Raw genomic sequence first — 27,849 nt, forward strand, 5'->3', positions numbered from 1 at the left:
GATCAAAGCAGGTCTCGGGGCCATCCTTGTTGGGGAGGGGTCCAGGGGTCCGTGTTTTTAACAAGCTGCCCCAGGTGATTCGGACATGGCTGGTAGCACAACATACTCTGAGCAGAGCTGCACAGGCTACCGTCAGGGGGAAGGGAGACATTCACCACTTGTTTGTTAAAGGCTGACCTGGGATTGTCGGCGAAGGCTCCAGCTGAGCTGTCCTTTTCACTCAGTGAGCAAACGAGCGGACCAAAGGAAAAAAAAAACCAAACCATCGGCTGCACTGGGGATGGGAGGGGTGGGAATGACTGGGAAGAGGGTTGGTCAAGAATCAGGGAAACACAGACAAAGTGAGGTGGTGGGGGAGAAACAGAGAGAGAGGAAGTTCGTTCAGAAAGGCCACTTTATTGATGGAGATAAGACTGAAAGGCGCTCTCCACAGCCCTCCCTCACTTGCTTCGGTGGCTTCACTGGGCATCTGAGACCCGCGGGGGCTGCCTGTCGCCAGCATGGGCTGGGCCATGGCCCAGTCATCCCCACGCTGCCCGCCCCAGGTCAGGCGGCCACATACAAACACGTCACAGCTCATGAAGATTTGTGGGTGCACCTCAGAATCCCCCAAAAGGTTCCCGTGCATTTTTTTTAATATTGTACAAAATATGTTAAGTAGGAAAGGTCAGCTGTGCTGTGACATCGGCAGGACGTCCTTTGAGGATTACCGTCCCCCAAACATTACTTCTTATTGCAGTGAAACCTCTAGAAGGTAGAGCTGTACAAAAAAAAAAAAAAAAAAACTAAACGATTTTATTTTAAGAAGAGCAGTAACTTAACACTGCTTTAGTTCTTTTAAATTTTCTTTCTCAAAAATACATTCCTAAATATACAAACTATACAATCTTGTTGTTGTAATGCTGGTTTTCTGGTTTTTTTTGTATGTGTGTTTTTGTTTTTGTTTTTTTAATAATAATAGAACCCAAACTAAAAAATCGGTTCGTCTTCAAACCAACAAGAGTGCTGGAGGACTTGTGACTCGGTACCTTCATATAACACCACATAAATAACTTTAGCCACAGTCTAGGTTCACAGCGTGGTCAGTGGAACAAAGGAAATACTTTTCTGGCGATTAGACGTCGTCCGCAGAGAGGGTTGGGATATTCATCCGAGGCCGGGTGAAAAAGGCCATCTTCTCCCTGTGAAAGAGGCCAGCCCTTTAGAGCTGGGTTTTCAACCCCACTTTACAGATGTTACAGGCAGAATCCCTCTCTGTCATGGGGCCATCCTGGGCACGGTAGGATGTTTAAGGGCACCCCTGGTCTCTACTCACCAGAGGCCAGGAGTGCTCTCCCTCCCCTTCCTCCAGTTGTGACAATCAAAAATGACCCTAGACATTGCCAAATGTCCCCAGGATCCCCAGATCATCCCTGGTTGAGATCCTCTGCTTAAGGGGACATCAGCAGAACCAGCCATCTTCAGTTCTAATCAGAGGCCTCTGGAGTCTAAAAGGGCCCTTGGGCCACACGCACTGTTTGGCTTAGATTCCCAATTGGCTAAAACCTAAGGGATGTCAATGTGGTTATAAAGATTACAGTCTAGTTTACATGTTCATATTCCACCAAGGAATTTTTTTTTTTTTGCACATACACAATTATGAGTATCTTTTCTGAGAGGACATCACAAGACGAAATGCAAAGCCCTCTGTGAACGGGAGGCCCCCCCGCCACTTGGCATGGGGGGCCCTCCTGTGACACGCCTGGGTCCGGTGCCGTAAGAAGGCATCGCCGTGAGATCCCGGCAGGCGGCAGGCAGGGCTGGGGAGGCCCAGCAAGCATCCGTCACCCTCAGGCTTATTTATCATTGCAGCCAATCCTCCGCAATTACTGGGGATGGAAACGCTAAGAGGCAAGGCCAGAGCAGGTGGCTCATTCATTAAACAAGAGGATCGGACAAATTAGCTTGAGTTGTGTGGGGACTGACAAAGACGGGCGAGGGGCAGCACCGCAGACCGCCGGGGGCGGCTTGGCCGAGGGTGAGCACCTGCTCCAGTGGGGCATGTGAGGCGGGGAGCAGGGACACCAAGAAAAGCAGGCAGGCTGGCTGTGAGGAGAAAGGCGGGCTGGCCAGGCACCCGCTTGCTGACCTGAAGGACTGCACCTCCGGGGGCTCCTTACAGCTCTGGCCACGAAGCCTGTGCACGTCCTTGGCGGCCGTCCTCATCATCTTGTCTGTCTGAAGCTCGCCCTTGTGCTCTGCTCGGTCCATCTGTAGGGCAAAGTGAGGTAGTGGGGAGTCTTTAGGAGGTCAGCCAAGGAAGACTTTCTAGCACAAACGAGGAGTCCACTGTGAAAAGTCTGGGGGGTCACCGAACAGGCAGCCTCACTCTTCTTGTCCCACCGCAGGATCCTCTTGATTGCGAATGATGACGGGAAGTGACCCCACTATCTGTCAGAAACGACAGGTTTCTGGGGCCAGGGGACTGTATACCTGTGGGGACCTGTCGGCAGAAAGGAGACGAGGGCTGCCTGGTGAAACATGTGCTAAGTCTCTAACCCCGAGGGCCACTGCGGAAGATAAAGTTTACAACGACCTCTATGTTATAGAGAGGATGCTAAGGCTTTCGCACGTTAAGAAACTTCTTTCGTGTCAAACAACTAAGATACGGTGGAAACCCAGTTCCCAGTCATGAAGTTTTGTTCAAGGTTTTTAGGTATGTTACACCTCTTCCTCCTGATGCAAAACCTATAGAAGCACTTTTGAGAACAAACCAGAGAGCCTTAAAGTATCTATGCATTATAACCTTAAAAACACTGCATGAAGACAGAATTTTGGTCAATGAAGCTACCATTTAAGTAGCTCTTTAATAGTTCATTATCAGACAATCATAGATGTACTTTTTTTTTTTAATATTTGAAAGGTCAGGTTTTCTTACTTGGTGCTTTCTTAAGGCAGGGTACCTATGTACTTATTTTCTTACCTCTTTTTGCCTTTGCTACTAGGAAGCTCCAAAATAAATGTAATAGACAACTACCATTGGATTAAGGATATATTTCTTTCTTTCTTTTCCTTAAAACTTTCTCCAATTCTCTATTTTCCCTTAATGCTCTTATTATAACTCTATTACAAGTATATTTGATATAAGTAATAAATAAGAAGGAAATAAAACGTTTCTGGAACTTCTGAATTACCAGAGTCAACTGAAAGCTCCCACATTAGTCCAGATCTAAGAAGCCCAGCACCACCTTCCTGCTCTATCACCACCTGCACTGAGAACTGGAAATTCAGCTAATGGCCCTCCCAACAATCCAGGCAGGTGCCCTCTGTAAGGTGCTCTTGCACTGTTTGGCTGTGTGCAAGAAAACTAGCAAAAGTCTGTCATTCCCGGCCTGGGCAGCAGTCCCGGCAGCTATTACAGGAATGAGTCAGACGGCCTCCGTGTGTTTTCTCTGTGGTGTTTACTTCTTCACTATAGTCTGGGACCTGCTAGCTCAAGAGCCACACTGGTGTCAAAGTCAAATTTTTACTCATCCAATTATTTTAAATGTAGCTCAAACAAGCAGATTTTGTAGCCATTTAGAATCTGCCGGCTTTGCATGCCCCACGAAGCTGCACCCAACAACTGCTAGCTTTAGACAAGATAAACCCCAGGCTATAAAAGACCCCAAAATGCTGTTGCTTTGGAGTTCTCCAATCCAGAGACTCCTCATGGTGCTCTGAGTGACATCATCTGGATACACAGGCCCCCTCTCCCCTGGGGGGGGGGTCCCCTGCCCTCCTCCCCTCTAGGTCGTGGCCCCAGAACAGTTGCCCTTGGGAGGTCTCAGGCAGTGAGGGACTTCCCTCGCAGGCAACCTTGTGAAAGCATCGTGCGCCATGGCCATTTTGTGGTTCTTTTTCTTTGAGCAATGCTGGGATCCCTCAAACTAACTACACTAGGGCAGAGACATAAGCAGACTTCTAGTTCCCAGCATCTCCATCAGGACAAAGCCCTGCCAGGAGCTGCTCCTCTCCCCTTTGGAGATGCCTGCTCTGCGGGATGGCAGGGTCGGGCACTGGGGCAGGTCAGTGTTCTGTATTTACTCTGCTAAAATGTGTGCCCCAGCACAGATTAGGTACCCAATATGTTGGATGAAGGACTGCCCGCAGGAATAAATGTGTTAATAATAAGGCTCTGCACAGTTAAAACACGGGACTGCAGCGAAAGGACGTGACAGCCGGTGCAAGACTTAATAAAGTTCCCTACCAGGCGGAGGGATTCCTGCATCCCTTTGCTGAGGTCTGTGCGGGGTCCAAGGAACGCTCTCAGGGGGGTCACAGGACTTCAGGACCCCTTCAAAGCCCTGGCCACCCTCCATGGCAGCTCCGGGCCCTCTGCACCTGCGGAGAGAGCGACCTCCCTTCTCTCGGCGCCGCTCACCCGCTTCTCCAGCATCCTCAGCAGCAGGCGGAAGCGCTCATCCTCGCGCAGCCACTGCGGGAGCTCCTTCTCCCCGTGACTCTTGGCTTGCTCCAGCTGCTCCTTGAGCTCCTTCAGCACCGAGATCTCCTGAGTCAGCTGGCTATGCCAGGTCCTGGTCGCTTGCAGGTCCAACTCGAGGTCCAGTGAGGTGCGGAGCAGGCGCTCAGCGCGCAGAGATTTGACGGACGAAGGCTGCGAGGGGTGGATCGGACGGTTGTGACCCGTTACTACAGGGCCGGGTCCAGTGGGCCCACATGACCCCTCCTCTGACACTTCAGATGCCCTCCTTCATTCAGCCGCAGGCTTCCACTCCCTCAAAAATGGGGTTTGCCTCCTCCCTCGAGTCTGTCTTGATTTCTCCTATGTCTACAACTCACGCGATTGAGCATTTTCATGCCCCAGGCACGATGCTGGACGCCTTACTTTTGCTACCTCGGTTCATTTTCACAACCCTATGAGGTCCCGACTGTTACCCTCTGCAAGAACCAGGCTCCCAGAGGTTAAGTCACACAGATTATAAGTAGTCAAGTTGCGATTCCCCCGCCTCCACCCAAGCACCTGCTCCAGAACCCCCCCCCCCCACCAGCCCCCAACTCCCTCCACGGTGCTGTTTCCTCACTCTGTGTCCTCAGCATTGACACTCTCCTTTACTGGGTTCTCCTCACCATCCTGCTCTGAAGGTGTTTCCTCAATGCAGGCGGGTTCCGCCTGGAGAGGGGAAGGCCTGTCTTCTTGGCTTTGTGTTCCTGTGATGGACGACTATTGTTACTGCCTGTCCAGCATCCATTTCTCTAGCCTCAGAGTGACAGCACCCTCATCTTCCCTGGGGGAGCCACACTTCCTCCGTGCTCAATTCCATCTAGTTCATGTGGGGCGTCAGGGCTAGGAAATGTGACCTGTACCTGGCCACACAGGATCTCAGTGATGGCTTCTGGGTGAGTATGTCACCTAAGCCCAGCCAGTAACACTCAGTTCTGGCACTTCTGGCACTCAGTTCTGGCTGAGCTGCTGGGGAAAAGGCAGCGTGTTTAGGCAGAGGTTGCTAAGCCAGCAAGATGCAAACCTAGAACGGATCATGGTCATCTTTACCAGCATATTGGACAGCCCTGTTTAAGAATTAAGCCATCTGTTTCTAGAACATTTTACTATTCGACCTTTCCACACTAGTGTGTGAGGGTATGCCAGTTTTTCTCAATGTTTTTTTAGTTTTTTACTTGTTTCAACTGGTGTTTCTCTGGTTATTGTCCTGGTTGGTCAGTGTGATTTGCCACTTCTTTTGTGAATTGTCTTTTTAAATCCTCTTTTTGTTACTGTTGGGATGTATCCTCTTTATTACTTACACTTTAATGTACTTTAATGCAAATTGTATATTACTACTTGTAGATCACTAATTAAATATATATGACTAATTTAAAAAAAAAGATTAAGCCATCTGGAGGTAGCAGTGCCATGAGAGGGGGAGTGAGGCTTGATGACACTGTTTCAGTTCCTAGCTCAATGCATGCCTGAAGTTAGTCCAATATCTTAGAGTTTTCCATTAAATGAGCCAATACAGTCTCTCTTTCACTTTCAAGCTGTATTTGAGTTGAGTTCTTCAGTAATCTCTATGTAAAAGATATCGATCAAATACAATCAACTCTCCTTCTATCTGAAAACACTAATGATTGAAAAAGGATAACTAAGTGACTAGGAGACAGGATTCTAAGGTAGCCGCTAAGATTCCTATCTCCTAACACACACGTCCTGCATAATCCCCTCCCCTTCAATGTGGGGGCGGATATGATGGGATATCACCTCTATGATTAGGTAGCTAATCAGCTGAATTTGAATTAAGCAAAAGGGAGATTATCCTGGGTGGGCCCGACCTAATCAGGTGAGCCCTTAAATGATGAATTGGGCACTTCCTGGAAAAAGATCTCCTGTTGCCTTGAAGAAGCAATGCATGTTGTGGAGAGAACCATACAGCAAGGGCCTGAGAGGACCACTAGCAGCTGTGAGCAGCCCCTGGCCTGCAGCAAGCAAGAAAACACAAGGGAAATGAACCCTACCAACCTGAGGGAGCGTGGAACATGAATCTTCCCCTAATTAAACCCGTAGATGGAAATGCAGTCAGTCAATGCCTAGATTTCAGCCTGAAAAGACCCTGAGCACAGGATCCAGCTAACCTGTGCCTGAACTCCTACCCATGGAAACTGTGAAATAATGAATTTGTATTATTTCAAGCTGCTAAATTTGAGGTAATTTGTTACGCAGCAACAGAAAACCAACATAACGCCCAGTAAAGGGATTTGAGAAGTGGTACATAAGCTATGACTATGAGACTTATCCTTACTTAAGGCTGGCAAGCATCCTTTTAGGAAGATGAAACAGCTCAGTGCAGAAGTTCTATGATGCTCTTCCAGAGTGACCACTGTCTGGTCTGTGCTTATAAATGAGCAGGGCCAGGAAATCCAGCCAAGTGATGTCTGTGACTGGAGGTCTTGGAGCAACAAATGAAGATTCTTTTGCTTTGCTCTGACCGATGTCCAGTCTTAGCAACTTGCCTGGACAGGCCGAAGCAGAGAGAGGTATAGCTCGGACAGCAAGTGGAGGAAAGACTCCAGTGCCCGAGGGCCCTGGCCCAGCCCCTGGGCTCCTCTGTTCCTCAGAATATAGTTAGGACCTGATGGAAACGGGTCAGACCCGCCATCAGGGGTTCCCTTGGCAAGTCAGCCCCTTGGCTGAGGGGAAGAGGAGGTGGACATGCGGGAACTTCGGTGGGGCCTGCCTTGCAGGCAGTGAGTTGTAGGATGTGCCAGGGAGCAAGCGGGAGCTTCTGCAGTACGTTTTCGCTGGGAGTGGGTCATGGAACACCAGCCCCAGAATGCTCCAAGGAGCTTATCAAAATGCAGTTTCTAGGCCCACCCCAGCTGCCTGGATGAGACCACCTGGGAGTGTGGCCTCAGAACCTGCATCATCTATACGCTCCCAAGGAGACTCCCAGCGCTCCGGAAAGTGCGGCACCAGCCAGCCACAGCAGACGGGGTTGGGGTCGGGGGGCCAGAGGGGACAGCTGGCCATCCTTGGCACTTGAGGCGTGTCCACATTCTCCCACAGTCTGCACTCTCTTCTATCTGCATTGCTTCCTTTCTCCTGCTCTCTCTAGTTCTTTCTGGACACGTGTGGGGGAGGGGTGGTGATGGGCACAGGTCCCCCTCCGGGTGCTGGCTGTCAGCAGCAGGCCTGTGGGAGAGGCGGGGGGCCCGCCCCTGCTTGGGGCTGTCAGCACACTCCCCTTTCTCTGCACATTCTCTTTCACGTTGCTCTCTCTACTTCTCTGACATTCTGACTCCTGGGTTTCTTCTAGTTCGGCAAACTCACCAGAACCGTTGTTAAGTCTGTGTTGAAAGCCCAAAGTGAGGAGGGCCCCTCCGTACCTCCTGCAGCCCTGCCTAGTGAAAGTTCCTATCAGGAGTCGGGACTCTGCCTAACGCTGCCCACCCGGGTCCCTCTGGCAAGTCCCCGTGAGGAGGGGCGAGATTGCTCTGTGGGGACAGCTTGTGGCCTCTCCCCTTGTGTTTCCAGCTGGACTGGGAGGTGCCCATTCGCACCTCCCTGCTTCTGGTCGGTGTTCAGGGGGGCACCCGGCGTCTCTGCCAGCAGGGAGGGCTGTCAGAACCTTCAACTGCTCAGCCAGCCAGCCAGACGATGAGCAGAGTCCTGCGTGAGGCAGGGTCCCAGGTGACTGTGATGTCGTGGGCTGGTTAATTCTTAGTGACTCTGATTTCCACCCAAGAAGACGAGGCCCAGTGTGCACGCTCCTGATCTAACCTATTCATCATAATAACAAGGTTACATTTATCCTCTGGCACTCTTCCCAGTCTACCCAGGCCTTATGGTTTACCAACTTCTGTTTGCAAATACTGTCATGCTTGCAAAGTGACTTTTTTCAAACCAGTGGCTGAGAAGAAATGGTCAGACGTCAGGAGATGTGTGTGCAGGACACACCAGGCTTGGGGAAACGAGGCGGGAGTAGGTGCACACATAGCTCCCAGGTGACTGTCTTACCCGCTTCATCCGGACGCTGCGCCGCTCCAAGGAATTTCGAACAAAAGGAGGCTTCTTGGACAGGGTGGAGCTGTCACTGTCACTCCGGTTCAGCTGCAAGAGAAAAGTAGTGGGAAGCTAATTAAGGTCTGAGTGCATTGGTCAGGCACCTAGGTTTCCATGCACCTTCCTCTTCTCTCTAGGTGAACACTGCTGAGCGCACACTGAAGGATGCATGCTGTTACGTACTCAACATCCCATATCTCCTGTAATCCTTCCAGCAACCCCAGGGCGGGGAGCATCACTGCCTTACAGACGAGGAGATGGAGACTTGGGGTTATAGAACCTGACAAGGCTGGTGAGCCAGTAGCCACACAGAGGGGTTGACACCAGGCATTGTGACTCCAGGATACAGTGACGCCCTTGACCTACCACGTTAAGGCCTATTTGCATCAACTCTTCCCTGTCACCCATGGAGCCTGCCCTTATGGCTCAAATGGAGCCCCTGTCAAGGCTGACAGATACATGAAGAAGCAGCCCAGAGGCAAAGCCTCAGGGACCGTATCCTTGGAGAAGATGGAGCAGACGTGCTCTGTGAGGGCGGTGTTGGTCACAGCACCCCCTCCTCAGCATCCCTTCAATCGCTCAGTTATCTGGACTCTCCCCAGAGGGCTAACATTCCTCCTCTACGGCCAGACATCAGGGCTCTGCTGACAGTGCATGCCCCCGGTGGAGGAGCGGAGAGCAAGGTTAGGGAGGGTGGCACGTCCCAGGACGTGCGAGGCGGCGCCGTCTTTCTGGAGTCGTATTTCCAAGTCAGTGGGATTGCCACGGGCTGATGCTAGAGTCTGTTTGTTCTGGCAGCTGGCAGCTCACTGCGGCGCGTCTCTTCCGAGAATCTGTCCACGTCGTCGCTTTTGTGGTTATTAATCATTATTAGTGATCATGATATTGATAGTCCTGCTACGCTGACAAACACAGCAGCCCCAGGGATGTCACGGATCAAACAGCTGCCACTCTAGGCAGAGTCTCAGCTGGGAGGAGACACAGACAAGAGCAACAATAGTAACAGCCACATGGCCAGAGCCCCTACGAGGTGCCACGGGCTTCATCCTTTGTCGGCAGTTTCTTCTAATCTTCAAACGATCCTAACGGAAGGAACTGAGGTCTGGAGACACTAAGACACTTTTACAAGCCACACTGCTGGGAAGCATCAGAATAAGATGCTCCAGGTCCAGTCTGTCTGACTCCAAGGCCACGTCCAGAGCTCCCATGACCTCTCGCAGCGGCAGGAGTCTAGTGGAGGAGGCGTCCATGCTGCCCCCAGGATGCACATTAGGGCTCGGAGATGAAACTTACCTACAGACGGAGGGGTGGGCCATCTCAACTGGGTGGACTCATGCAAGTGGACTGGCTGGGTATCATATCAGAAGGGAGCTTTATCCCACATTAGTTCAACCCAAAGGTGGCACTCAGAACATGGGTCACACAGACTGGAAACGTGGTTCAGGACAATCCATTCTTATCGTTTTTTTTTTTTTTTAAATGGATGGAGGTGATTAGGTTTATTTACTTAGCAGAGGTACTGGGAATTGAACCCAGGACCTCATGTATGCTAGGTATGCACTCTACCACTGAGCTACACCCTCCCCTGGGACAATCCATTCTTATCTCATAGTTGTTTATGCGTTAAAGACCCCGGGATGAAAGAGTGATGAAAGCTACACTCAGTTCTTAAACTTTTCTTACAGAAAGATGTTCTAATGCACCTGATCTCAGGGTAGAGAATATTGCTGCCTTTCCGTTATTTCCATTTAATAGCAAGGAAAACTGCTATTAGGAGCAGAGAGGTGAAATAATGGAAAGTCACAGGGAGAATTCCAGCACTGCTGATAAATGTGTAGGTGTTAAAGACACGGGGGCTGTGGGGAGCTGTCACAGGAGTACAAGGCACTGTCCCTACCTTCATGGACTTAAGAGTCCAGTGAGGGGCCAAGCTCAGGAAACTCACCAGGTGACACAGGCCAGGCTACGGACCAAAGACGGGAGATACCCAGCAGAGGGCACTTGGTGTGCAGATGTGTGGCATCAGGCCAGAGGAAGGGATTACTCGTATTCAGAAAAAATGCCCTGACTTTCTGCATCCATGAAATGGAATTAACACAATTTGCCTTGCAGGGCTGTTTGTAAGATTAGATGACACAGCAAATAGATTTTTTTTTTGGGGGGCGGGGGCGGGTAGCAGCAATCTGATTAGCATATGAAACTCTAGACTCTGGGTGGGGAAATCCCCACCCATGACTCCTGATGGGAGACAAAGCCCACCTTCCACTAATGAAGCAGAGGAAGTCCCAGAGTCTCGCTTTCATGGCCTCCCTTGCAGCTAGAAGCAGGCACAGGACTAGACTTTGACAATTAAATGCAACTGTCCTGGTCTTTGAATCACAACATGGTGAATCAGACCTCTGCGACTGAGCCACGTGGATTTAACCAGGCCACTCTCTTCCGTTCCATAAGCATCCGTGTTTGTCAGTATCTCAGGAAGAAGCCCTTGGTGGTGAGCAGTGGCAGTGGCAGCAGCAGCCAGAGCTCCCATGACCTCTCGCAGAGGCAGGAGTCTAGTGGAGGAGGCGTCCATGCTGCCCCAAGGCAGTGGGGGGTCCAGCCGGGGCCCCGTTCCACGGCGGCACTCTCGATGTCCTCCCCTGACCGTCTCTGTGGCATGGTTTTGGCTGTGGTCTAGTTGGCCTTGTTCCTGTCTCATTTCTGAGGCTGGTTTTACAGCCTTCTGATGAACTACTCAATTTCCTTTCTAAAAACTTCCTCCCTGCATATATTGATCACAGTCTGTTTCTGTTGCTTGCTGTTAAGAACCCTGACTGGTACAGGACTTGGTACTAGGGAGCTGAGTGCTATGAACCACAGACTGGAAGGCATGGAGCTGGCTGGGTCCTAGAGGCAGGATGCAGCACAGCACAGACACCAATATTCCCTGTTGGAAATATGATAAGGCTCATTCTGTGCGTGAAAAACAGGGATACACTGTTACCTGTTGTATCTTGGGAGACAGACTGCCTGTCTACAGAGTTTTAATGGAAATGATAGGAAAAAAAAAATCAAGATGTTGCACTGTTGGCTACTTCTCGTGGCCTTGAGTAATAGTCTACAGGAAGCAGATGAGCTGGGGCTGAAGTGTAGTTAGAAAGCAAAGAAGGAAAAATATATGGCTTTGCCAAGAAAGGCCCTTTCTGCCTGCGGCATGGGGTCCGTAGACTGCGAATTTCTTAATCTGCAGCCCAGCAGGGTTGGAACCTGGTCCAGGTAATAGAACATGGGAAAGGTCCAGTACAGTGCTGGGTGCGTTACAGGTGCTTAATAAATGGGACCGGAGCTCTCTGTTATTCAAGGATGCCCATCCTGGAAAAGGCCACTTAAAGTGAATCCATCTACACAAGGGACCAGAATTTTATAGCAAATATTGAGGGGGAAAGTCCGACTTTTTAGTTAGAAAAGAGAAACATTTTATAGAAGTGATATTCCGTGTCTTCCATGTGGCAAAATTACAACTGCATCCTAATCCTGATGAAAAAGGACAAATCAAACTCTCATTCTTTTTAGTGTGGTTTTGCTAACCAGTAAGATCCTTCCCTTTGTGTTTGATTCCACTGCACGTTTATAAAGGCGGTAGTTTTGCCAAAAAAAAAAAAAAAAAAAAAACAACCAGATTATCCATTACCCTAAGGGCTTTTCTAAATCCTTCAAATTATTCACATTTGAAACACGGAGAGGATTTTCCTCCTCCTCAGCTCTGCACTGGCTTAACTGCAGGATTCTTCACTTGCGATTCAGGAATTCCCTCATGTTAAAACCACATTCAGGGACTGCAGGAAACCCTGCGCCGTCCGCCAAGATACACAGCTACGTTGCATGTGCTCATGTTGACTTTTCAGATGCTTAGAACCTCAACCCTGCTAGCTGGAGGTCTGACACAGAAGGGAGGGGTTTATGTTATTTCTGGGAGGGACTGCGGGGAATGCTTTTGTGGGGACTAATTTGATAGGTAGCCAGGAAATTAGTGAAACTGTCATGTTATGAAAAAATTAGCTCCTCTAATTAATTATTAATCGTCAGACTTGGATACTGAATATCAGATATTGAAACCACCATATCCCATCTCCCTCTCAAATGCCAGTAGGCAGGTGGGTGGCAGGTTGATGATGGGGGTGCCTCCCTTGTGACGACTCACTGGAACACTAGGCAGGAGGGTTCTGTTTATGCTTTTTGTTACTGCTCACGGGTTCTGCATGGCAGAGGGCAAGGAAGGATGCTGACACGTCATTTGAGCCTCAGTTACAGGGTCCGGTTTTGCAGCCCCAGCAACCAGCATGACTCCTCAGATATGGGAAGGGCGCAAACCCTCCGTTCCCGGAGGGCTGGCAGAGAGAGGGGTAGATTCATTGGAGAGCCAACCACGGGTACGTGGGAGCCAAGCCTACTTCAGGGCTTTGAAATCCAGCAGGGTCTGCAAGAGCAGGTCGGCAACAGAATTAGGTTAAAGAGGACCAGGTGGAGGCCAGAGTGAACTTGAGGGCACCCTCCCCTCCACTCAGCCCAGGGCAGCGGCCCCCACTGCTCAGCTCCAGCCAATTGTCGCCAAGACAGAATGTGTATCTCGTGGTGCCAGACAGTCCTTTTTTTTTCCCCCAAGAGAAACTGGAATTTTATCTTCATTTTTATTTTATTTTTACTTGAATTTCCTAAGTTTTCAATGTTATCAAAAAGTTCGATTAAAAAAAACCCTTAAACCAGTGACTAAATAATCCTGGTCTGCTGCTCTTGTGCAACCCCAGGCTGCACGCTGGACTCGCCCTGGAGGAGGAAGAATGTCCGTCAGGGACGGTGAGGGTCAGTCTGATTCCAGCAAGCGGTGTGGAAGGGCAGGGTGTGAGCACGGAGTGGAGATGGGTCGGAAGTAGGAAAAACACTGGCCATGCACTGGTTACCAAGCCTTTCCCACACTGTAGCGAATTTTGTCCTTAAAACACCCCCATGGAGTCAGTCTATTAACTCCACGAGGAACGTGAGGCTCAGAGGCGTTAAGGTGCCCGAGGACGCCAGGCAGCGTGTGCGTAACTGGGATGCGCACCCAGAACCCTGGGCTCCCGGCTACTCCGAGGGAAGCGGTGCTCTGGGCGGAGGGGATGGCGCCCGTGGCTGCTTACCCGGCACACGTACTGGCTCTGAGGTCCCGGGGAGAAGGTCTTGGAGCGGATGATGGTGCTCCCTCGAAGAAACGGCCCTGGGGCTGGCGTGCCCACCCGCCGATCCTTGGGCCGCACGACCGTGGGAGAGGGGGCCGGGGTCTCTGTGTTGGTCTCTTTGTCCACCTGAGGAAGAAGCCACAGCTCTGAGGCCACCTGCCGGGTCCGCAGTGCCAGCCACCCAGCCCGAGACTCACGGGGCAGACTCCCCAGCTGCTCCCCATTCCTGTCACCTGGCCTTTGGCCCTCAGACACAGCCGGGGGTTTTTGAGGCCCCAGCCCAGCCAGGACGGCACCCAAGGCCCTGAGTACCAGTCCCCAGTCCTCCCTGACACCTGTAGGTTGGGGCTGTGGGAGATACTGAGTCCCGCACAAGCTCATGTGAGCAGTGGAGGTACCTCCAGCATGGATGTTCTGGACTGCACACCCTCGAGACTTGGGCGTCAACCACATTCTGACAAAGCCACACCCAGAGCCTCGCCACCCCAGCCGAGAACTGCTAATGTCTCCTTGCAGCTGTGGGGGCAACCCGCCAAGCTCGTTTGTAAGCTAGGTGACCAGGTTGTCTATTGTCCTTTTACAGCAGTTACCAGCAGAGATAAACAAAAACACCCAAATGAAGGGCCTTGGTGAGTCTAAACAGTGCCTTTGTGCAATTTTGAAAAAGGCACCCCCCTCTGGCTGGAGAAACTGCAGAAAGATCTCCCCTTGGTGTGGAACAGTTAGAAGGCAGGCCTGGGGGTTTCTTCCAGCTCCCCCACCTCCCCGGATCAGGCACCTTTGTGCAGTGCACAACCTGCAACTCTACCCTCACCAGCCCTGCTCAAACACAATGGGGTGCTCTACTTCCAGGAGGCCTGATAGTGGAAAGAACACGAGATCTCTTGGAGCATGAAGCCTGTTCTAACAGGTCACCCCAGTGCAGCAGGGAAACAGGAGGCGAGAGGAACTTGACTAGACACCCCCTCCTTTCCCATCGCATGTCCAACAGACCTAAGCAGAGAAGTCCATTTAGAACCCATCTGCAAGGACGGTATTCCTGTGTCCATTTTAGAGATGAGAAAGTGAAGGCCTGAGAGGGATGGAGTCATCCGCCTAGGGTGGAGCAGAGCCAGCATCTGAACCCAGACCCTTCTCCTATATAGCTTGAGGTCTGCCCAGAGAAACGGGAACTGCACAAGGCAGGAGAGATGGGGGGGCCAGTCAGCCTCGCAAAACTGCCTTACTGTCGCCGAAATGACCCCGATTCCAGGCAGGGACACTCCTGCATGACCTTTTGCAGGTCACCCCACTCTGATGCTAGGACTTAATGCCAAGCCTTTTCTGACTGCTTGGGCTCAAGGATTGAGGGCTGTTTCCCCAAGACAGCCCTCCCCATGTCCCTGGCCCTCCTTACTTTTACCGCCGGGCATTCGTCCATATCTGGTGAGACTTTCTCAGCAAAAACGTCCTCCTCTTCCCCCTCCTCCTCCTCGTCCTCATCCTCGTCCACTGCTGCCTCGTTCTCACTCGTCTCCTCCTCGTACCTCCTGTGATGACAAGGCACCTGGTTACCCACAGCGCCCACTCTGATCTGCTCACCTGCCTTTACGTGCATCCAGGGCAGGGCTTCCAAACATTGTCAGGACTGAGGACACATCTTTTAAAAAACATCCATTTCAGGGAGGTACAATTTACATACACCAAAATGCATTTCCAGTGTGTATAGTTTGATGAGTTTTGAACAATGTGTTCCCCTGGGAAAGCGTGACCACACTCAAGATCTAGAATGCTCCATCACCCGGAAGGGCTCCCTTGTACCTCTTCCCAGTTACCCTCTCCCCACCCCCAGCCCACCACTGACCAGCGTTCTGTCCCTACAGATTAAATGAGATTGTTCCTGCATTTCATAGAAATGGAATCAGATAGGATGTGCTCTTTTGTCTCTGGCTTCATTCTCTCAGCATAATGTCTCTGAGATTTGTCCATGGCGGTGCATGTTACCCATCGTTCACTCCTTCCTACTGTTGAGTAATATTGCATTGGATGGAGACACTGCACTGTGTTTAGCTGTGTATCAGGTGATAAACATTTGGTTTGTTTCCATTTCTTAGCAAGTACGAATAAAGCTTCTATTGACATTCACCTACAAGTCTGTGGAGACACAGGATTTCATTTCTCTTGGACACTGTATTCGTTTGCTGGGGCTGCCATTAACATAATACCACAGACTGGGTGGTTCAAACGACAGAAGTTTTTTTCTCACTGTTCTGGGGGCTAAAAGTCCAAGGTCAAAGTGTTGCAGGTTTGGTGTCCTCTTGAGGGCTCTCTGTTGGTGGCTTGCAGATGGCCACCTTCTTGCTTTGCCCTCATATGGTTTTTTTTCCTCTGTGTGTGCATCCCTGGGGTCTCTCTGTGTGTCCAAATTTCCTCTTCTTCCAAGGACACCAGTCATATCGGATTAGGGCCCACCCTAACACTAACTGCCCCATGTTAACTGGATCAGCTCTTTAAAGACCCTGTCTTCAAATACAGTCACATCCTGAGGTCCTGAGGTCAGAGCTTCAATATATGAATTTTGGGAGGAAAGAATTCAGACTGTTTTATATATATATATATATATTTATCTCAAAGTAGAATTGCTGGGTCATACAATAAGTTTATCCTTTTAAGAAACTGATAAACTGGTCTTCCAACATGGTTGTGCCGTTTTACGTTCCCACCAGAAATGCTATGAGAATTCCAGTTCCTCATCTACACTTGGCACTGCCAGTCTTTAAATTTAGTCATTCAGCCGGGTGTGTATTCATATCTCCTTGCGGCCTTAATGTGCACTTTCCCGTTGAGAATATTTTCCTGCATTTTTTGGCCATTCATATTTTCTTTTGCAAGGTGTCTGCTAGAATTTTTAGCCCATTTAAAAACTGGGTTGTCTCTTTATTACTGAGTTGTAAGAGTTCATGATATAGTCTAGATATCAATCCTTTGCAAATATTTTCTCCACGTCTGTGGCTTGCCTTTTTCTTTTCCAAATGGTGTCTTCCCAAGAACGGAAGCTTTTGGTTGTGATAATGTCCAGTTCATCAGTTTTTCTCTTTAATGGTTTGTGCTTTTTGTGTTGTACCTAAGACATCTTTCCCCATCCCCAAATTGCAAAGACTTTCTCCTGTAATTTCTTTTAGGAGTTTTCCAGTTTCAACTTTTATATTTAGCTCTATGATCCATTTCAGATTAAAATTTGTACATGGTGCTCAAAGACTACTTTTTTCTATACAGATATCCAGTGGGGTTCCAGCATCATTTGTTGAAGAAACGTTATTTTTGATGACACTCTTCATAACCATCCTTTCCCCTCGGACTTCAGGGTTGGAAGGAGTTGGTGTGACCAGGGGCTGCATTTATTAATCAGTCATTGATCTCTATTCCCATCTTTACTTTCTAAAGACATACATAACCGCCAGGCTTCTGATCAGCAGGAGACAGTACTGCCATACTGAGCTGAAGGAATTCCAGCCCAAAGCAGAGAATCTGACATCTAGTTAGTTGGCTCAGGGAGACTGTGGGTAAACATCAAATCTCCCTTAGGATTTCCCCAACAGGGAGAACAGATCTTGGCTCTCTGTCTATCCCCAGCCCAGTGATGAAAACCTTCCTCGCACTTAGATGGGGGCTCTTGCTATGGAGGGGCCTCTGCCCGCCCTCCTTTGCTCCCTCAGCCTCTTGGTCCACGTGGAGAAGAGCCTTTAAACGTGGGCACTCGCGGGGAGTGCCCCGTGAGGATTCTGCAGATGCCACGTGAATCAGCAGTGATGGGGGGGCTTGGGGAGCTCCAGGTGCCGTGCTGAGGCCTTACAACCACGCCGAAAGCGACTCTCGGCTCCATTTTACAGATTCAAAAGCTGAGGACCAGACAGTGGACGGGGCTTGTCCAGTGTCACCGGCCGCTAGGCGGGACAGCCAGGTTTCCAACCCGAGTTTCTCCAGCTCTGCTAAGCGCTCAACCGCAAGGGAAGTCTCTTCTTTTGTGACTGAGAAGCTGATCTAAATATTTTCCAGGAAGAAAAAAAAAAAAACTCCATTGTAAAGAGAAAAATATCTTTTCACCCTTTGGCAAAGTGGCCAAAATAATAATAATAAATAAAAATAATACATATGTATGTGATAATATCAAGTGCTGATGAGGGTTTGGGAAAAAGGCACATACCCCTGTGGGGAGTGTTAATTAGAGCAGCCAATTTACTCTCTGAAGTCAGTTTAGCAGTATTTGCTAAAATAAAACCAGTACATATTCTTTATGAAGTCCCGCTGTTTGATGATGTTGACTGTCAGGTTGTCGGTGTGGGGGTAACTCTCGATCCCTGCTGGTGAGAGCTTTTACTAAAAGTACACTCTTATCTGAGAATGATTCTGTAAGGCCTAATAAAATATAAAACACACATGCCCTGGGACCCAGCAAAGCACTTCTCAGCCTCTGTCCTCGACACACACGCACATAAGCTGCCAAGGATGCAAAGGCAAGGGTTATCACTTTAGCAGTGTTTGTGATGATATTCTCCTATATTTCCTAATGCTCTAAGAGTTTCGTTTTGCCTGTGGATTTTAAAAAAGATCCAGTCCTCTGAGTAAATGCACTAAAGAAACCTAAACAAATAAAAGGAGGGAGTAACAAAGGCACCCACCCTCCCTTGGGTCTTGGGTGCAGGGGAGATGGGAGTCAGTCTTTGGAGCCCTCCATACTGGACTCCAGGGCTGAGCCGGCACCACAGAGCTAGTTAACATTCCGGGACCAAAGGAAGCCTCCAGGCTGGGGGGAGGGACTGCAGATGGATTCACCCCAGGGATTCCCAGCCCTCTTTGTAAGTCAGTGTCTAGGGAATTTTGAATGGCAAAGGGTAGGGGAGAGGGGGCCACAAAGGGAGAGAGAACAGAAGGCGGTTGCTAGGAGATGATGTGAAAAGTCTCAGCACAAGCTTGGAATCTGGCGGAAACCACTGATCTTGTGCCAGGGTTTGGGCAGACAGGTCCTGGGCCTATTTCCGGCACCAGACCTCTGCAGTGCGCCAGAGAGAGGGAAAGAGAGGGAGATGGAGGGAGAGAGAAGTAGAGAGGAGGGAAGAGGGAGGCAGGAAAGAAGGGAGAGAGGGAGAGAGGGAGAGAGAGGGAGAGAGAGGAGGAGGCGGGAGGGAGGGAAAGGGAAACAGAGTGGGGAGAGAGAGACAGGAAGGGACAGAGAGGGAAAGAGAGAAATTGAGACGATTTAGAGAAAACCCTAAAACAAACGAACATACAAAAATTCAGGAACACTGCCCTATTCTTTATCAACATGGAGGAATAAACAGTAAAAGAATAATAGAGGGGGTCACCCGGGGGCCAAATCCAATCTCCTGTCAGTTTTTAGACAGTCCAAGGTGCAGGCTACGAATGGCTTTTATATTTTTAAATGGCTGAAAAAAAAATCAAAAAGAGAATGACTTGTCATGACATGTGCAAATTATGTGCAATTCAGATTTCGGTGTCCATAAACCAAGTTTCAGGGACAGAGTCCCGGTGGGCGGTGTGTGCACCATCCGCGGCCGCCTTCACACGGCGACAGCAGCGCTGAGTGGATGGGACAGAATCCGCACGGCCCCAAAAGCAGGCATTTTCTACCCGGCCCTTTGCAGAACACATGCGCTAAGGAAAGACCCCTTCCGAGGCCAAAGGTATACTTTGGAGCTGGAACAGAGTAACACAGAAGAGTCACTGAGTACTTCCTGTAGGTCTGGGTCTGTGTTAAGTGCTTACCATGCATATTTTTTTCAGTCTCCAAAATACCCCAGGTGTGGAGGCTATTCCTTACATCTGTATCTCACAGATGGGGAAACAAGGGTTGGAGTCAGGTTCCCAAACCAGGCTTCATGTTAGAAGCACCCAGGAAGCGTTTACACCTCCTGATGCTCAGGGCTCACCCAGACCTAGGATCCCACAGGGAGTTGGCTGAGCGAGACTCCAAGCCCGCATCTGTCTGAATTCAGAGCACACGCATTCCAGTCCAAAGACATTTCCTCCTAAGTGTCGAGGTTCAGAGGCTGGGCTCCCCTCACAGCAGGTCGTCGGCAACGCTCCTCCACGTCTCCCTGGTAAGAATGTCTACTGTCGCTTGAGCACCTACCACGAGCTTTGCACAACTTCCTCACTGGCTTTTCCCTCAGTCCCTTCGGATCACCCCGCACAGTCAGTGGGATGTCCCCACTTCTCAGCGGAGGATCAGACCAGGTCAGAAGGACTTGCCTGACAGTGTTTGCTCCTAAGGGGCAGGGCAGCGAGTGGGAGGAAGCATGGTGCGGGCTTCCGGGCAGCTGGTGATGGTCTGCCCCTCGATTTGGGTGCTGCATTCACGGGGAGTTTGGTTTCTGAAAATCCACTGAGCTGATGTGAAGTTTTCCGTATGTATGTTATGTTGCAATAAAAAGTTAAAAAATGCTCTGCCTAAGGTTACACAGAAAAGCTAGGATTTGAACCCTAGTCTGCATCACTGTTTCCTGAAGTGTGTGATGCGGGCCTTCTGTCGGTAAACAGGGGACTGCAGAGCGCGATCATACAGTGAGAAGGCTGTGTCCCGCTCACTTCCCCTTCAGACCTGCTTCCATCATGGAGGGAGTCTCTCTTGGGCAGCAGCATATTTTGAATTCTGCTGAAACCCTCACCAACCTGCCTTTTTAACAACAGGAGAAAAGACCTTAGCTTTAGAACCTTGGCAAGCAATGCACCCAGCTCGACTTTAACACTCTTTTTGTATTTTCATTACATTTAATCTTCCACAGTTACCTTCTAAGGCAGCTTTGACTCATGGACTAATCCATTCCTACTTTCTTCCTGAGTCACAGAATTCTGATTTTTGTACCAACTAAGAGGACTCACTTTCCAGTTTCCCTTGCAGTCAGGTGGGCCAAGAAGTAAGCTCGGCCAATGAAAAGCAAATAGAAATTGCTGGGTGGGGCTTGCAGGAGTGCTCCTTGGGTTAAAGGCACGCAGGCACACTCTGTTGTCTCTCCTCTTTCCTGATGCCTGACTGATGGCTGGTGACTCGGCAGCCATTCTGGGCTTAGCAGCCTTGATGATGGGGGTCACGCAGTAAGGACAGCAAAGCAGAATGAGAGAAAGAGCCTGGGTTCCCAGTAATATTACAGGGCTGACAGACGAGCCTTGGATTCTCTTCTCCCGTTCTTCTTTTTAAGTAATAAAGAAATAAATCTCTGTCTTATTTAAGTCTATTATTTCTGCTTTCTATTCCCAGCAGTCAAATGCAATTCCTTACTGAGGAATCTTCGATTTTTAGCAGATTGTATTTATTTTCCAGTTTTAGTGTCATAAAGCTTCTTAATTTTTTTTTTTAAAAACCAAAATAAATGTAAGTGCATCAAGACAAACACTCACAGGAGAACACTCCTCTTGGTTGCCCTGGTGTTTGGGGATCTCATCCCTGGGCCCAGGTCCAAGCCACATCAGTTCCCAGGGGAGCCCTCACTTACCAGCTGTCTTCCAGGGTCTGTGTGCTGTTCCTTCCCTCCTGCCTCTTCTCCAGCTCCACGGCTGTCTGTTCCAACAGAGCAGACACGGCATCCTGCGGAGACAAAGACATGCGTCCATCTGGGCACTGTGGACATAGCCCCACCTGGCAGGAATCAGAGCGACTGACCCTCCCAGTGAATGGAGGGTAAAATCGAAGACCAGAATCAGTCTTGCCGTAAAGTCACATAAATTGGAAATACGGTCCTTAGTTCTTCTAACTGACCATTCCCCTGAGAACAACCTCTGTATGCATGGGTAGAGTTTGGAAGCCGGCTAAGTTTAGTGTTTGAGTGAGACAGAATTACAGGTCTCCGGATGTAAGGAGATCATAGCGTTGTAAAGGGAGACCATCCCATAAACCATCAGCAACAAGACAATCTGAGGACTGTGAGAGAGATAAGTACTGGGTGTTTGGGAACAGAGGAATGGTGGCAAAGCTAGCCTGGGGAGGTTGCATTCAGGGAAGGCTTCCTGGAGGAAGAGCATTTATCCTGAATGGTGTCTACAGTGAGGAAGCCTGTGTGAATTGAGGAAATTAACCTCTCTGGGACTCAGTTCCTTCTAATAACTACTCCACCTCAGATGCCCAGCCATCTCCAATTCTGGGAGAGGCTCTTCCTTCCATCCAGCCAGGTGCTGCATTTGCAGAAGGGCACGGAGCTGTGGCCTGGCTCACCGTGCTTTCAGGCCCCGGGGTAGCAGCCAAAGCTCCTGCTGACTTGGGCTCCCTGCTCTGTTTCTTCAAGTACTTGTAGCTCAGGAGGTTGTACCAGCGAGTCGACCTCTCCCCAGACCGGCAGACCTCAGCCAGGCTGATCTGGGCACCTCCCTGTTGAGGACGGGAGAAAACGAGAGCATAAGTGGGGGGGGGGTGACAAGGTGTTCAGGGAACTTGGCTTCTGGGTGAGGTATGGAAAACACCTCTCCAGGTGAGGTGGAAGCTTCCGGGAAGGAAGAAAGGGCCAGGTGTTAATCATTTCCAATAACTCACTCACTAATGCATTTGTGCATTGACTTGTGTGGGTTCTTTACATATTTGGGATACTAACCCCTTATCAGATACATGATTTGCAAACATTCTCTCCCATTCAGTAGGCTGCCTTTTCATTTTGTGGATGATTCCCTTGGCTGTGCAGAAGCTTTTTCGTTTGATATAGTTCCACTTGTTCATTTTTGCTTTTGGGTGTCAGAGTCAAAAAAGTCATTACCAAGAATGATGTCAAGGAAAAAGATTTTGAACAACACCAAGCTCCAGCCACAGGGGCTAGAGGAATAAAATATAAGATATCTATACAGTGGAATATTATATACCTATGTATAAAAAAATAAGGAAGCTCTCTAGGTACTGATGGGGAGAGTTCTCCAGGCTATATTATTAAGAGAAAAGAGAGAATAGTGTGGAATCAAATACACAGTGCAGTACTTTTTGTCCAAGAAATGGAGAGAGGGTAAGTATATAGACATATATATCCTCTCTATATATATGTATTTGCACCATATTTGAGGTGCAAGGGAGAGTGAACATGATCACATAATCACATATGCAGCAAGAGATAAGAAATACAAAGAAAAACCAGTCCAAGTGGCTACCTATCTAGGAGAGGTGGGAGGGGTGAGGGGAGTAGTATTTCCCCTCAGTAAAACTTTTCATACAGTTTCTCTGACTAATGTAAATGGATCTGTTAAGATGAAAACAAATTACCACCAATTCACCTAACTGAATATAGCCCCAGAGAGAGAGGATTTATTTCAAGTGACTTAATATTTTTACTGTATGTTTAGCATTCACCCTTTGTGGAAAGAACTACGAAATAATTTGAATTACTCCTCAGAGGTCTTAACATTTCAACACACCCCCTTTTGCAGAGTCCAGACTAGGTTTGGGGTCTAGTACACTCACTGTCCCCACACGCAGGGGGCGCTATGCCAGTGGGTGGTGGAGACACCAGGAGCCTGCGTGTGACCAGGGTCCGTGGCCATGCAATGGCTCAGGATGGGGCCTGGGATGAGGAGGGAACTCTTCAATCCACCTGGGATCCTTTCTTCCAGTTTCTCCCCATCTCAGGATGTACCGGGGCCTGGCAGGGGCTGTGTGAAGCCATTGTGTGGCTAAAGGTGACCTCTAGGAGAAGAGTGGTGAGTAGGTGGAGAAAACAAGGCAAGTTAACTCCTATCTGCAGAGTCATTTCAGGAGCTAAATACCTGGCACATTTTAGGCACCTAGATAAATTTAAATATACACAAATACGTTTATATATCACTCATTGGTTTATTTAATAAGTGTTCTTTGAGCCCTTCGCAGACTCCTGGGGAGACAGACAAATACAATGTACATCACAGTTGAGAATATGTCAGGCCATGTTTGAGGGGCAATGGGGAATGAATATAATGATGGCTTTCAGGGGCGATGCTGCCATTGGATTATGCTAATTTCAACAAGATTCACTGTCTATTTTGGGCTGGCTGGTAGGTGTGCATATGGTCTACCTTGGTAAACTGGATGCCTATGTTGATGGCATTTACGCATTTTTTTTCATTCATTCATTCAACAAACACACATTCGCCCAGTAGACTCTACGTGCCAGGCATTGTTCTGGGGGCTGAGGATACAGGAGGACTGAAGGCAGAGGAAAAATCCCTGCCTTCATGAGTTTACAGGCCAGTCTGGAGGAATCAGATAATCAATAAGAAAATTCTGTATTCTGCTTTGCAGAGTCTAAGATGCCATCAGTTATAAAGTGTACTATTATTTCATGCACAACTAAGAAAGAAAAATAGTTGCCAATTAAACTATGACCTGCCACCCTGTGTACATTGCATCTTGATTTCACAGATGAGCAAATGTGAAAATCACATGCACCTTAATATCTATGATGTAGAGAAACGTTGGGTCAGGGAAAGAGCTGCAGAGGAAATCACACAGGGAAAGGGGACAGGAGGGGATGAGAGAGGGGAGGGGACAATGTCATTATAAATAGGGTGGAAGGAGGTCCTCACAGAGAAGGTGACATCTGGGTCAAGATCAGAAGGAGGCAAGGGAGTGAGATTTGCCCATTAATAGCTGGGAAGAGAAAGTTCTGTTCAGCAGTGCAAAGGGCTGGACGAGGGGGCGTGCTGGTGTAGTCAAGGGGCACAAGGAGGCTGGAGGAAGAGTCCCGGGGACAGACCGAGAGATAACAAGGAGCAGATCCTGGAGGACCTGGGGGGCCAGGCCGAGGCCCGGGTGTTGACTCTAGGTGCAGACAGAGGCACGCCTTTAGTCATCCAAACCCATAATCCAGGTAGAAGAGGGCGATGGTGATGTGTGACAAAGCTGGACTCTGTGTTTGAATCCAGACTTGTCCACCTACTCGCTGGGTGACCTGGGCCAGTTATTGAGCCTTTCTGGGCCTGGAGAAGTGGAGATAATTCTTACGTTGCTTCCTAGGGCTGAGCTGAGCATTAAATGAGATACGGCACGCAGAGTTCTTAGCCCAGCACTGGACACACAGACACTGCTCAGGATGGGTACTATTGTCCTTGCCTGGCTGGTGAAATGGCTCAAAATAGACCAGAGATTCCACAAAGCCGGCAGTGCCGGGAGACCCTGCGTGGGAGCTGACAGCCCTTCTTCTCGTGTGTCACTTTCTTGCCTCCTCCAGCCACAAAACACGACAGCCTGACACTCTGCATCCCCACGGGATCCGGGAAAGTAGGCTTCCCGTTGGCCACGGATGGAGACAAGCCACGGCGGGATGAGCGCTTTGGCTGCTGCCATGGCAACCAGCAACGGCCAGGCTTCAATTAGGAGGGAGGAATAAAAGGCATCCAATTAGGAGAAGAAAACAGGACTGAGCCTCTCCTCATTTTGGAACGCTCGGGGCTGAGGACACGCTTCACTGGAGGAGCCCAGGCTGGGAAAAGCTTTCCGCTCCAGCCTTCAGCATCCACCCACCTGCTTGCCAAATGCTTCAGTCACCTTCCCTTCCACCTGTGGGCTCCAGCGAGCACCGTGCTGGCACAGAGAAAGCACCCAGGGGGGCTGACTCGGGTGGGCTTCAGAGGTGGACCTGCCTGGGTCCTAACTCTGCTCCTGCCACTTCCCCACTGTGACCTTGGGACAGTCGCACCCCAATCTTCTCACTGGTATAACAGTACCCATTTTATAAGGCTGTAGTGAGGATCCATAGAAAGAATATGGGCAAGGAGATGAGCTCACCATATAAACGGCATCCAATAGACGTACGTTATTGCATTACCGTTGGTAATAATAACAACAATAACCACGTACATGGCGATGATGCTGTTATGTGCCCAGCTGAGCAGCACAGGGATGGGGAGTGACTTCCGGCGAGACCTACTGTGTGCAGACACTTCATTGCTTTACGTCCTTGCTGTGGGGACCAGCAGCACGGGCAACTGGTGTGCACGTGAACGTTCGAGAAGCACTGCTTCAGCGCTTCACATGGTCCTCAGAGGACCATCTGGGAGGTAGCCAGTGTTGGCTGGATTTACAGATGAGGAAACTGAGACAGAATTAAAGAGTCTCAGGCCACACGGTGGGGAAGGGCAGGGCTGGGGACTCAGCCTCAGGCACCAGGGATGTGGCCCTGCAATTCCACAGCAGAAAAAGGAGCTCCCCACTCCCCACTCCTAGTAAATCTGGGAATGCTGTCCACCTGGAAGAGCCCCGGCCCAGAACCCAGGATAACCTGTGTTTTCTCCAAGCCTTCTTCCTGAAGGGTCAGGTGGACCAATCCCCAGAAGGACAGAAGGCTGGACAGACAGACAGACACAGTCCTCACCAGGCACTCCTCCAAATGGCTCTTGTCGGTGGCACAGACATCGACTCTTAAGGTCTTCTGGTGAAGGGCTGGATAGGACATGGACACCCAGAACACCTCGTTAAACAGCAGCGTGTCCGAGGCGTCCAGGGGTCGGGTCCGGAACAGGCAGGTGGTGCTTTCGGAGCAGGGAAGGATAGCCGCACGAATGTTCCTACAGGGACAGAGATGCAGGAGAGCCTGGGTCAGGTCGGGTCAGCTTAGGTGTTGGGCTGACCAGTTGCTGCAAATCCCCAAGGAGACAGCAGCGGGCCAGGGTCTGCGATTTCTCAGTCGTTATGCAGTCGTTCATGAGGGAAGCACAAAGGGCCCCAAGGATAACACGCTGCTCTTCCTCCTCCTGAATCCCCCGGTCCTTAGACCCTCAAAGCACGGGCACCCGAGGCCCGTGGTGCGTAAACTTCTGTGTGTAGGAGGATCAGCGAGGCTGCTGGGTCACACTGAGGGACCCTCACACCACTGCTGGTAGGAAGGCAAAATGCTGCAACCCCTGCGGAGGGGTAGATGCCAGTCCTAACAAAATTACACATGCGTTTACCCTTTGACCCGGACAGCTGGCTTCTGAGCATCCTTCCACCAACACCGCTGCACAGTACCAATGAGACACGGAGAAGGTGGTTTATCCCGGCACTGTATGTAACAGCAAAAGACTGCACACAACCCCAGTGTCCAGTGTTCCTTCTGTTTTGCCCACTCTCTGGCCTGCCTCCCTCCTTCCCATGTGTTGCACCCACAGATGCTGGCTGGGGTGCAGATCACAGAAATAGATGCTCCTGCTGCTACACTCAAGGCCTACATTCTAGTAAAGGAGAAACATGTAGGCAGGTGAGCTCAATGAAACACAACCCGGGCTGCAGTGGGCAGAGCCGGCGGGCAGACCGGCAGGTCTTCGCTGTATTATCAGCCGCCAGTAACGCCCCTCACACTCTGCCCACAGAAGCACAGTGATGCGAGTCGGCTCTTGAGAACAGCAGACCTGGCTCTTTCTGCACGGAATACTCAAGCTCGGAGCCAATGAAAGGGGCCGTGATCTTCCTTTTGAGGCTTCAAGCTCAAAGGCAGGAGTTTGCCACCCCATTCTTAGTGCTGGCACCTGGCAGGGGCTCAGGACGCACACGTCAAAGCTGTCTAGAGCGCTCCTCTCCAGAGTGAGCGTGTTTGCCACTGTGCCCGCATCCACGCGGCCCTGAACCTGCAGCGCAGTCATACGCCCTAAACACCCACCGCGGGTTTCCTGGGGCCCGCGGCTGGAGCAGGACAGAGCAGGAGAGTGTCCCCCGGGATGGCCGCAGACAGGGAGAGGGTAACACACACCCCGTCAGCTGCATACTCACACTTTCTGGTCTTGGTGCGGCAACAGTGCAGAAAGGTTGCTCAGCTGCATGATTAATATTGCAAATTGCTTATTCTTCTCGTCATACCTGAAATGCAAAGGGGCACATGGAGCACCGATCAGGAACCCTTATCTCTCCCTCCCTTAAGAATCACAGACGTGGCTGCTGGCAGCTCTGGGGACCGTGGTGAGCTGGAGAGGACAGGCCCAGTGTTTGCTGCCATGCAGGGAGAGCTGTCAGAATTTTTAAAGAAAGCCAGAGGTTGTATGAAATTTTCTGATATTTAAATGTTGGCAATTAATTCCTATTTAGGAAAAAAAAATATTGAGGCCATCCCGCATCAAGAGAAGACAAAAACAAGAAATCTGGGGCTGACTTTGGTCCAGATGAGATGATAAGACAAAAGCCACAGCAATAAGGACCAAACAGAC

At 49.9% G+C, this 27,849-nt stretch overlaps 1 protein-coding gene across 2 annotated transcripts in view; it reads right to left on the bottom strand.

Moving 5' to 3' along the window:
• Positions 1-376: 376 nt before the first annotated feature.
• Positions 377-27,849, bottom strand: part of WWC1 (WW and C2 domain containing 1) — a 132,028-nt gene continuing 104,555 nt past the window's right edge. For both annotated transcript variants that reach the window (XM_074350313.1, XM_074350314.1), the window contains 10 exons: positions 27,419-27,505; positions 26,046-26,238; positions 21,938-22,090; positions 21,222-21,313; positions 15,128-15,260; positions 13,693-13,857; positions 8,492-8,584; positions 4,403-4,636; positions 2,129-2,250; positions 377-1,181 (listed from right to left, as the gene is read on the bottom strand). In XM_074350313.1, the coding sequence (XP_074206414.1) occupies positions 1,115-1,181; positions 2,129-2,250; positions 4,403-4,636; positions 8,492-8,584; positions 13,693-13,857; positions 15,128-15,260; positions 21,222-21,313; positions 21,938-22,090; positions 26,046-26,238; positions 27,419-27,505 (1,339 nt within the window). In that variant the 3' untranslated portion in view covers positions 377-1,114. The remainder of the gene's footprint in view (positions 1,182-2,128; positions 2,251-4,402; positions 4,637-8,491; positions 8,585-13,692; positions 13,858-15,127; positions 15,261-21,221; positions 21,314-21,937; positions 22,091-26,045; positions 26,239-27,418; positions 27,506-27,849) is intronic.

The sequence above is a fragment of the Camelus bactrianus genome, chromosome 22 (genome assembly GCF_048773025.1).
Source record: "Camelus bactrianus isolate YW-2024 breed Bactrian camel chromosome 22, ASM4877302v1, whole genome shotgun sequence".
Taxonomy (NCBI): domain Eukaryota; kingdom Metazoa; phylum Chordata; class Mammalia; order Artiodactyla; family Camelidae; genus Camelus; species Camelus bactrianus.